This window comes from Phalaenopsis equestris, unplaced genomic scaffold (assembly GCF_001263595.1).
Source record: "Phalaenopsis equestris unplaced genomic scaffold, ASM126359v1 Scaffold000447, whole genome shotgun sequence".
Taxonomy (NCBI): domain Eukaryota; kingdom Viridiplantae; phylum Streptophyta; class Magnoliopsida; order Asparagales; family Orchidaceae; genus Phalaenopsis; species Phalaenopsis equestris.
The window spans coordinates 169,464-180,971 of NW_018164888.1; the positions used below are offsets into that span (position 1 = coordinate 169,464).

At 31.8% G+C, this 11,508-nt stretch overlaps 1 protein-coding gene across 7 annotated transcripts in view; it reads left to right on the plus strand.

The window, feature by feature from the left end:
- The window catches only part of LOC110027790 (polycomb group protein EMBRYONIC FLOWER 2-like), a 77,700-nt gene that overhangs the window by 31,633 nt on the left and 34,559 nt on the right, over positions 1–11,508 (plus strand). For all 7 annotated transcript variants that reach the window (XM_020729352.1, XM_020729354.1, XM_020729355.1 and 4 more), the window contains 3 exons: positions 2,481–2,620; positions 6,388–6,447; positions 6,541–6,659. In XM_020729352.1, the coding sequence (XP_020585011.1) occupies positions 2,481–2,620; positions 6,388–6,447; positions 6,541–6,659 (319 nt within the window). The remainder of the gene's footprint in view (positions 1–2,480; positions 2,621–6,387; positions 6,448–6,540; positions 6,660–11,508) is intronic.

Below are 11,508 nucleotides of genomic sequence, written 5' to 3' on the forward strand. Positions count from 1 at the left end.
GCGAATTGTGCAGAAGGTCACCCTAATGCTCGGAAAGTTCCTATAGGAATCCATTTTGGGTTTCCTCATGTCGGTTTCATCCTTCTAAGTGTTAGAAGTCGATACCGCACACGCGAAACTCCAAAAGAGGACGGAAATAGGTCGAACTAAAACGAGACGGGCACCACTTCTAAGGTGCTAAGATAGTCACAGGAAGACCCCTAAGGCTAGATCCTAATTCCTACGAGAAATACTAGACCTCACGAAAATTGAGGTCAACAACGGGTTAGACCTCGCAGTCGGCTTTTGTGCTAAGCTTTTTTCCACCGCTACCCCTCCCTAACCCCAGCGAAAATTTTCTTCGAATCCTTTTCTCTTCTTCGTCGATTGTGCCTCTCTCCAACCTTCTTCCTCCTCTTCTCCCTCTTCTCTGTTTGCTCGGTTACTTTTCTCCTCTTCCTCCTCTTCTGTTCGCGGCTGGTATGCTTCACTTCTCTTCTCCTCTCTTCTCTTTTGTTCGCTCTTGGTTGCCAGATTTTGGTAACTGTATGCGTAGCAGCTTGTTGGTTTATGTTGGCGTTGGGTTGGGATTTGTTTGTGTATGTGGTAATGCTCTTGGTGGCAAAATCTTTGGTTTGCTAATTTGGTAAAAAAAAAAAAAGGATTTTTAGTGGGTTGGATTTGTTTGTATATGTTGTATGCTCCTCTCATACTAAAAAAATATCATCATTATTTTACTTGTAATTTTTTAAGCATTTTTTTTTCTTTAGCACTTTCGGTACTCACTGTTAAGTGAGTTGTGTGTCTGAACTTCTGTTATGTTTTGAAATAAATTTTTTTTCTGAAGTATCAAATATGTGGCTGTCACAGTTTTGTTTGAAATGTCTTTACTAAGCAATTACAAAACAGTTATTTTTCCCGAAACAACTGTTTTACAACAGTTTTCACACAGCTGCAACAAACAACCACAACTTCCCCACGACAGCTTCTTGGGGCAGCACAACTGCAATTGAAAAGCTAAGAAGCTGCAGCTGCCCTAAACAGACCCTTAGTGAAGTGAAGCGGTAGTCACACGCTTTGCTTCGCTTTGATCATAAAGCGCATTTTTAAAAACATTGGGTAATTTGCTGAGGCCTAACTATTTTTCTGCCCCAAATCCACTTGAGTTTGTAGCATATTTAGCATGCTTTATAGCATTAACTAAGTTCTATTGGCCATTTTATTCATTAGTAATGTGTTGGGCCTTGATTTAACATGGAGTAGATCATTCTTTTTTCAAAAATTGGAAATTATGGTTGTAAACGCCTGATATCTCTTGTATTTCTTTTCCTCTGGCATTGAAGCAATACATGTAGATAAATGCCAAGGAAATAGTCTTTTTCTTGCTGTCTTGTCTATGGAATTTCTCTTTATAATGATAGAACCTACTACCCTTTTTTGTGTCAAATCTCTTTTGGTGATTGATGGATTTGGAAGATTAAAAGGGATGTAGAGAAAATTTACGCACCCAACTAGTTGCTTGAAGAGTGCAGGAAGTACTCTGATTACGCAAACTCATATAACCACCTCATAGTTACTTTATTATTAATTTTCATTTGTCAAGACTCAACGATTTGAAAGCAAGCCATGATCCCCATTTTCCTTTGCAAAAATTCAATGGGAAACTATTTCATTCTGTGAAGACATTTTAATGAACATAAAATTCATGGAAAAAGGATGCAGAGATGTTAGGTAATGCATCAACTAGATGATGAAAGAGTTAGCACATAATTAGTAGGACAAATTCTCATTGAAGAAGCCCTTCTCAGCTGTAAATAGCTAGAGAAAGGCTGCTCCTCATCCTCATTTTTCATTGGCAAAAAGTGCTGGGTGCTGAGTGGTGAAGGTTTATTCTAAGTTACCCACAGCGTATCTTCTCCCATCAATATTGCATTCATAGTTTTCGTGCTAGTTCAAATAATCATTGAATTACTTGTCAAAGTGTGATGGCCTTTGGCATATATACCTCGCACAGCTTCACTATATATATCTACCGGGTTTTTTCATTATGTTTTAAAAATATTTATGTATCTGTCAAGCGTTTCTTGTTGTGAAAAACATGAGCATACTGTTATCTATTAACCTCTTTATTCATGCTTGCAGCATACCACAAATACTCCCATGTGGTTATTCCATGTTATGCATTTAGTGTTTTAGAGAAATATTTTATTTTTTCCTATTGTTTGATTGCTTGGTTCTATCCTGACGTTCTTTTTTGTTTCTTCTGTTTTTTTTTTCTATTCGCTGTTTCCATTACAATTTCAAAACATATGTGCTACGTGCTTAGCCATACTGCTAAATGAGGTATGTGCAGTGTTGGCTGTTCGCGTTCTTAAATTCTTTCACTGCAGCTAAATAATTTGATTGCACATCTTTAACATTGCAAGCAGCTCAGGTTGGTCTGTTCTATGAGCTTATGATCTTAAATTTCCTCTTTTCATTCATATTTATCATTCTTGCAGCTAAACTCGAAGGTAATTGTTTTTGGGGGAAAGTACCAATCGAATCCCTCTATTCATCTCTAGAGAAGTGTGTTACCTTAAGTTTGGGACACAGATCTGAGATGATTTCCGCCATAGATATGCACCCTAGTTCATTGAAGGTATTGCACTCGCAAGCAGTTTGCTAACAAATTGGCTTAGATTTTGTGATAATGAATAGGCAATTTCTTAGTTTTGTATGCTCGTGATTTACATCTTTTTAATATTATGTGGGGGCTTACTTGAAAATAATTTAAATATGCACACATACCTTGAAAACAAAAATTTTTCAATTTCTAAACTTGTGGTTTTTTTAATAGATTTTTCTTCGCTGAAAACTGTCTTCATTTTTATTCCTAATCTAGTTCTTCTCTAAATGGAATCGTGGTTCCCAACCCATTAACGAAAACTATAGGTTAGGTGCGAGAAGTCATTGGTAAAGTAACACTACATGTTAGGACACAGACTTGATAAGCCATGAAAATAATGAACAGAAAGTACCGATCAGACAATTACTTGTATGTATTGATATGTGAAAAATATGAAATTGTTTGTGCACTATATCTTGAATGTTGCTTAGTATTGCATCAAACAAAAACAAAGTTATTAACAGAGAATGATTGGATGAAAAATGAGAGAAAGTAAACAAAGCATTATTAACTGAAAATGATAGTATCAAAGTGTCATATCATCTCTGTATTGGTTTTGGCAATTTCATGTTTTATAGTCATCACCACATTTTAATCTTGGATAAATGTTGGACTGTATTCGACATAACAGCCACCTAACAATGCATTGTTAAAGGCTAGATTGCTCTAACTTGACAATTATGAAGATTTGGAACTCTTGTCTCCTTTAAAGCTCATCACATGAGAATTCTTTTTTTTTCCGCCCAGATTATCATCATCTATCAGCTTAACTCACGTAATATGACATTTCTTACATTTGAACTTTAGAGTTATTATTGATAGCATTTGAAACTTTATGATGTATACATGCCAACACCCATCTATATGCACCTTTACTAATGCATGCTCTAGTAACATATGTGTTATATAAATTTCTGAGCTTCTAACCTAAACTCTAACTAACAAGCCTTTATCCCTACTACATGAATCCTTTGTCTCTATTGTCCTATTGAGTGTTATATTTTTGTTTAATTCTAATACATTAAGATCATTTATACAATATGCCCAAGTCTTTTTATGCCTCCCTCTATCTTTTTAACACAAGTCAAATCTTTAGCATCTACTCTCCTAACTCAGTCATTAGATGGTCGATGTTTAATCTTACCAATCCATCTAAGGCGACACCCTATTCTTGTCTGCCAATGGAGTTAGTCCAACCTTTTTATGGATATATTCATTTCACATTTTTTCTCTAAGTATAAAGTGACTCGTCCACCTGAGCATTCTCATTTCAACAACACTTAACTTAATTTTATGCTTATATTTTACAGATAAAAATTTTGCGACACAAAGCAATGCAAGTTTCACTACCATTTTATAAAATTTTTTTTAAATTCTAAGCAGTACTTTTCTATCATACAATAGGCCTGATGCAATCCTACACTTCAACCATCCAATTTGAATTCTACTAATAACATCCCCATCTATATCACCACACTTTGAACAATATCCTGAGATATCTAAAATGTTCATTCTTTTTAATGACTTGATTACGACCTCAACACTAGATCTATTACCACTAAAATGACATTCCATGTATTCAGTTTTAAATCTACTCCAACGAAAGTCTTTAGACTCTTAGGTTGACCTCCATAATTCATGTTTTTTCTAAACTCCCTCTCTAGTCTAATCTACAAGAAGGATGTCGTTGGCAAAAGACATACACCAAGGTAAATTCTCTTGGAAATGCCCTGGAAGCAATCCATAACTAAAACAAAAAGATATGGGCCTAAAGCAAATACTTGATGTAATCCTACTAAAATAGAAAAATATATGGTCAATCCTCATTGTGTTCGAACACAATTAACAACTCTAGTATGCATATATTTAATGACCAAAACAATTTTTTCCTTAATTATTACCATTTCTTATCAAACAACTTAAAACTAAATCAAATATTCTCAAAATGAAAATCTCTAGTTCTAATAACCTCAAAGCAAACTCAATTTGTGTATAAAAGAACATGAGAAATTAGGATTATACCTAATTCTGATAAACTTTCCTAATCCTTTCCTACATTTCTTCCTCCTAAATTTCCTTCTACCTAACATCCTTCAGCTTGCTACTGTTCTGACTTGGGATGGTTTATGGGAGAAATTGGAAAGAAGAAACGACTAATTAACTCTTTTGGTTATATATATATATATATATATAAGTTAAAAAAATTGATCTGAGAATTTTAAAATTATCCTGCACCAAATGTCTGTTTTAGTGGATTTTTTTGAGGCTTCTGTAATTTTTATAGCAAGTGGTGTCATTGCCTGCTACAATGACTTTGCTATAGTAACTTAAACAAAATTTCAGAAAATTGATTTATGTAAAAACTAATAACTTTTATATACTTGAAAATAAAGATATGCTTCTACACATTAAATTGAAATATAAACAAATTAAATAACTTTTTGTATGTTTGAACATATATTTCTGCACTTCACAATGATCATAATGAAATTTAGAATGTTATGTAAACTTTTTTTAAAATTTTTTTTTCAGTATTTTTGTTGTTAAATAAGGGAGGCTAGTTGATTAGGTTTTTGGGCTATAATTTGGTTCTTAGACAAGTTAAGTTAATAATAATATGCCAAGCAGCCCATGTGTAAGAATTTTGGACTCTCTTGACATTGTATTTCTTAGTTTTTCTATCTCCAAAGTCTTGACCTTTTGTAGACAATGTAATAAACAACAATTTTTCCTTAATTATTGCCATTTCTTATCAAACAATTTAAAACTAAATCAAATATTCTCAAAATGAAAATCTCTAGTTCTAATAACCTCAAAGCAAACTCAATTTGTGTATAAAAGAACATGAGAAATTAGGATTATACCTAATTCTGATAAACTTTCCTAATCCTTTCCTACATTTCTTCCTCCTAAATTTCCTTCTACCTAACATCCTTCAGCTTGCTACTGTTCTGACTTGGGATGGTTTATGGGAGAAATTGGAAATAAGAAACGACTCATTAACTCTTTTGGTTATATATATATAAGTTAAAAAAATTGATCTGAGAATTTTAAAATTATCCTGCCACCAAATGCTGTTTTAGTGGATTTTTTTGGGGCTTCTGTAATTTTTATAGCAAGTGGTTAAATTAAACAAAATTTCAGAAAATTGATTTATGTAAAAATTAATTTATTAACTTTTATTTACTTGAAAATAAAGATATGCTTCTATACATTAAATTGAGATATAAACAAATTAAATAACTTTTTGTTTGTTTGAACATATTTTTCTGCACTTCACAATGATCATAATGAATTTTAGAATGTTATGAAAACTTCTTTAATTTTTTTTTTCAGTATTTTTGTTGTTAAATAAAGGAGACTAGTTGATTAGGTTTTTGGTCTATAATTTGGTTCATAGACAAGTTAAGTTAATGATAATATGCCAAGCGACCCATGTGTAAGAACTTTGGTTTAGCCTGGATCTTATGATCTTTTGTTGATCAGGCAGATTTTTCTTGAAGTCCTTATCTGCTAGTTGAATAGTTCTTTATAGTCAATTAATCTGGCGGTCTTGTTTATACTTTTTGTATATCTTGGTTTTTGTTTCATCCCTTGCATCATGGCATGCTTTGTTAGATGGTCATTCTTGTTTAATGTTAGTTCTCTGTCATTTTCCTTTTTGCTTCCTGAAATTATAGATTTTTTGAGGCAATTTGATCTTCATAATCTTGTCCATTTGATACATGCTTTATTTGCAGTCTAGTTTCTTGGACCAACACAATTGTTTGAATTTTAAAAACCATAATATTGATTCTCTGGTGAGTTGATTACTCTTTATTTATTAAACATTTTTCTTTTCTTTTCCTTTTTTTTATTTGCACTGTGTTAACTTATAACAGTATATGTTTTAGAGTTCGTACAAAATTCAAGTTAGTTTGTGCGCTCAAGAGGTAGGAGCTAGAGAGAGGTCACCTTACGATTCTTATACTTATAATGATGTTCCTGCATCAACATTACCTCACATTATCAGGTAAAATGTTTACTATATCAGTAAAATTGCAATGTTGTACATGTTTTTGTTTACTGAATTTTCTCAAATATATGCCCGTTCTTCTTCCCTAGTTATCTGCTATCACAGTTTCATTGATTTGCTTTTCTAGACATCTGTGTGCATTATTCCTAAACTTAAGCATTTAATATACAGGAAGAATGCTTATATTTTATTATACTAAGGAACGATATATTAGGTTAAGATGATGGACTTGGAAAGGATTCATTTAGAATGCGTTCCATTGGCATCCTGTGTATTATATCAGCTTAATTCTATTTATTTTCTTCTGTTATTCAGTTGGTTTGAGCTGCCAAAATAAAGAACTATCTTTGCACATAAACCTCAGGGAACTAAATTTATGTACATACTTCAATGCTGATCAAGCTTTTTTAAGATTTTCATTGATGAACCACTCTGACGTTTGCTATAATTTTCATTTGTTAAAATAAACTGAATTCCTCCAAACATGTTTAAATTTGTTCTCGGAAAGAAGCCAATTTTTTCTTAGATGTTTATCAATAGTACGATTTGTTGTACATCTTTTTTCCAGTATGCTTTTATGCTTTGCCAAAGCATCCTAGAATTTATATGAATGTGCATTCCTTGCATCGTGGCCTACAATCTAGTTTCTTTTGTAGAGGTTCCATGTCAAAGTTATTTATAAAGGAGAATAAGTCTTTCCACTCAATTGAACTATAGCTAACTCAAACTCTCTCTCTCCACTTTTTATTCATCTCTTTAAGCTTATATATATGTATTTATTATGAAGTTCCATGTGCATATAAACTGCATGTGAATTGGATTTATTCATTTTAATAGATTCAAATGTTTTGATAAGGTTTACTTGATCACTTAATAAAAAATAACAACATGTTGACTAAGTGATTGAGGCAAGCAATCAGGTTGATCATTGGGAATGTTAACTTATAAATAACTTGTTGCAGTCATTTTCTTGCTTCTTGATTGCTCAGGAAAAGTCAACTTAGATTTGGAGGCCTCCTTGATGTGTGAGAACTTGGTAGTTTTTCTTGAGGTGCATCAAATCTATTAACCAAAATTTCCCAAGGTTCAATAAATTTTGTTTAGATTTTTTACTGCAATCCCCCAAGTTAATTATTACTCATTTGAGGAGCACACTTTTGATTGAGGTTCCTTATGTCCACTTTTTGGTTTATATTTTAATGTTTATGTTTAAATTTGGTAGGTTGGAAAATAGTTGGAGAATGGAGTTAGTGGGTTCAGACCTAGACGAGTAACCCAACTTCCAATTTAGCCTTTTCTTGTCTTTCTTTTTTTTGATTTTTTTTTCCTTTTTTTTTTCAAATTTCTTTATATCCTATTTTTCCTTTTTCTAAGCTGGGATTCTACCTTAAGGTGCAATTTTTATGTTGTTTTTTATTTTGGAAGATTTTTGATTTATTTTGTATTTTAGAGATTATATCTTTGATTTATACCTTTATTGAGTTTTATATTATTTTATTTTTGCAAGTGGTGTGTTTGTAGCTTGTGCAAGAATTGATGGTAAATCTCCTTGACATCTGTACCTCGTTGTTCGATGTTATCTTTGTTGCTCTCAATTAGGACAACTAACGAGCCATATTTATCCTCATCCAAACTTTGTCAAACTCTCATATTCTTTTGCCCTTGCCATTCCACAACCTCTTCCCCACAAAACTCGATTCCTAATTACGTTTTCTTATGAATCTATAAAAAAAATAATAAAATGAATGCATAAACATTTAAGTTATTTAGTATCTAAATTTTATAAATTATTAACCTGCTCGAAGACACTTCAATTTCTGTTACAGTCAGCAATATTGCAAGTCAATCCTAATATTTTGACAGCCAATTTTTGTAAAGATGGAGTCGATGCACCATACAATTCACATCACTCTGTTGTAATTATAACATCATGTTAAACAAAAAAGTTATTTAATTAAAAATTGAAAATCAATTAAAATTTTAATTAATCTTACTCAATGTATTGTTATTTCTGATGCAGATGTCATACTCAGTTGCAAAAAGACCACTAGCATGATTATAAGTAAATAACTCTTTATATATTGTCATTCTTTCATTTGGATCTTCCACTGACGTGCTAATAATAACATATATATATGTCCTCCAATGATATATCTGATTGTATCTTTAGACTCATTTTTATAAACAAATTACAGATTAAGATAATATCCAACTTGATGCAATGGTTGCCAGAGTTGATACTTCCATCTGTTATCAATAATACAATAGATTTATTCATATTTCTTTTCATTTCTTTTAAATTCACCCTTGATTGCTTCTTGATTTTGTTTATTGCATCATAAATATAATCCATTGTAGGCCACTTGTCATCGTCTACTAATTTTAACATATTCATAATTGGTTCTGTAACCTTCAACTGTAAGACATGCCATTGCAAATGCTAGATTTAAGGATGTTCTCCTTAGCCTTTTTCCTTCTATATTCAATACTAAATTTCGATTTATTTCAATCTTCTGAAACATACATATGTTTTACATTTTCTTTTTGCTTATATATGATGGCAAGAGTAAGAAATGAAATTTCAAAATGAGTGATTCTTGGTCCCACCATTTCTGCATCACTAATATATTTTCTCATCATGTTATGAACAAGTTTATGATTGTATATTTTACTCTAAAGTTTTTTTGATAATATTTTTCACTTAACCCATCTTTCTAATATCCTCCAACGTAAGATCAATATAACGTGTTGCATATGGTGTCCAAGACGTCTATCCTTTTTTTTCCATTAGTATTTAATCTACATAAATTAAAAAAAAGTTTTGATATTCTTTAATTTAAAGAAAAGTATAATATTTATACATTTAATACTAATAAATTATAGAATAAAATAAATTATAGACTTGTAAGAATATAGTTGAAGTGATTATTTGCAACGTCTTGAAACACACTTCTCACCAATTTTTTCTATTTATGCATCTAAGAGTTCAAATAGTTTCTCAACAGTTTTTGAATATTCTGATGTATCTATGGACTTCGAGAATGTAGTGCTTGAAAATGAATTAATCAAAAAATTAAGTATGGATCATTCTCTACGTCAGTTCATCTAGGCATAAGAGTGCATCTCTTATCTTCACAAAATTTTTTTTGATTTTCCATATCATTCATAGTTGACTATAATTTTTTTTCAAGTGGATGAACTTAACTCATGATAAGATGGTGCTCAAAGAGCTTGTCCATATTGTCAAATTGTTTCAACCATATGATCAAAATTCTTCAACTTCACCGCATTAAAAAAATTCTTGATTAATAAACTTCCTAGCGATATATTGTACAATTTGTTCTTAGATACTCTTATCCACATTTTTTTTTTAATTCCCTTTGCATTATATCTTTCCTTGTAGCAACTTTTCTTTCAGGTTCTTTATATTGAAAATCATGCATTGAATTTCTCATTTTAGATATGTCAATCTCTCTGGTTTAGAACTTGATTCAAATGCTCTTTTTCCACTTTGTAAGAGTTGTTGAATATATGTTCTTCAATTATATCAATTAACTTCTCACTATGTTCCGTATACAAATTCTATGTCGGTTTATTTACTTCTTGATAAGCAAACAACTCATCCCTTACATCAGAAGGTATTTTCTTATATTTAATAACATTACTTCTTTTAGATGTATTTAAATGACCAACCAAGTGCTCATTTGCTTGAGGTATATCCCCATTCGTCTCCTTACCACAATAAACATGTAAAGATGATAAAGAGTGCATTCACATTTTAATTTTCTATATTTTCAGGTTGAGTCTTTTCTCCTTATGTTTGAATCAGTTGTGCCTAAATTATTATTTCATACGCAAATAAATCATTAATCACAATTTACACATTTCACATTTTCACTCTTGTTGCAATAAAGTTTTAAATATTTCGACTTGAATGTAAAAAAATTGTATAAAAAATACAAATAATACTTTCTTTTCAAATATTATAAAAAATATATGAATAAAAATTTATACTTAAGTTATTTGCATGTGGGTTGGGTTTGATTGAAGGGCAAGTTCTATGAGGATGGTTCGCCAATGCTCTCGACATCTTGCCCCCTTTCTGACAAATAAAATTATTTTTTTTCAAAACATTGTTGGGGGCATTTTGATAGTCTCTTGTGATTTGCAGCAGAAAAAAGAAAGGGAGCAAAAAGAATATAAACATGTTGCTGGTTTCGAAGAAATTTAGTTTAATATCACATCAAAGTATCATTATTTTAACTTTTAATGGTGAGAATAAATAAATACATAAAAATTGGGTTATATGTACGTAAATCTCCTCAACGCCCCCGAACCCCCCCTAAAATCTTCTATTTACATTCTTACCACCCTTCGTTCGGTCAGTCAAATGTATTAAACCTTCTGCGGTTGAAGCTTGAAGCTTCTTTTGTGGTATTGTCGAAGGTTGAAGCCTCTATTGCGTTCGATTGGGAGAAGGTTGAAATTCTTGTTGTGTGGTTGAACTGTCTACTTTTTATGGCCTGTAGTTGAAGGTCTCCTGCGGTTGATGTCACAAGAAGAATGCAACATTCAAATATCTAGCTTGAAATCGAAATTGAAGACGATGCTCTCGCTTGAACTCTCAAACACTAGGCTCCTTCGAGCACCAGACTGAAATTTTAAGGTTTTATATTCTCTCGTTTGATCTTGAATTGGACCACTGACTCGCTCGCTTTATTACTTCAAAGCGGTCTCATGGTGTGTAGCACGCGCTTCGTCAATTAGTACCACATGAGAGTGAAGCCAAACGAGGGACATCAATTTTGCTTCGCATTGCACGTGAATATAAATATATATATATATA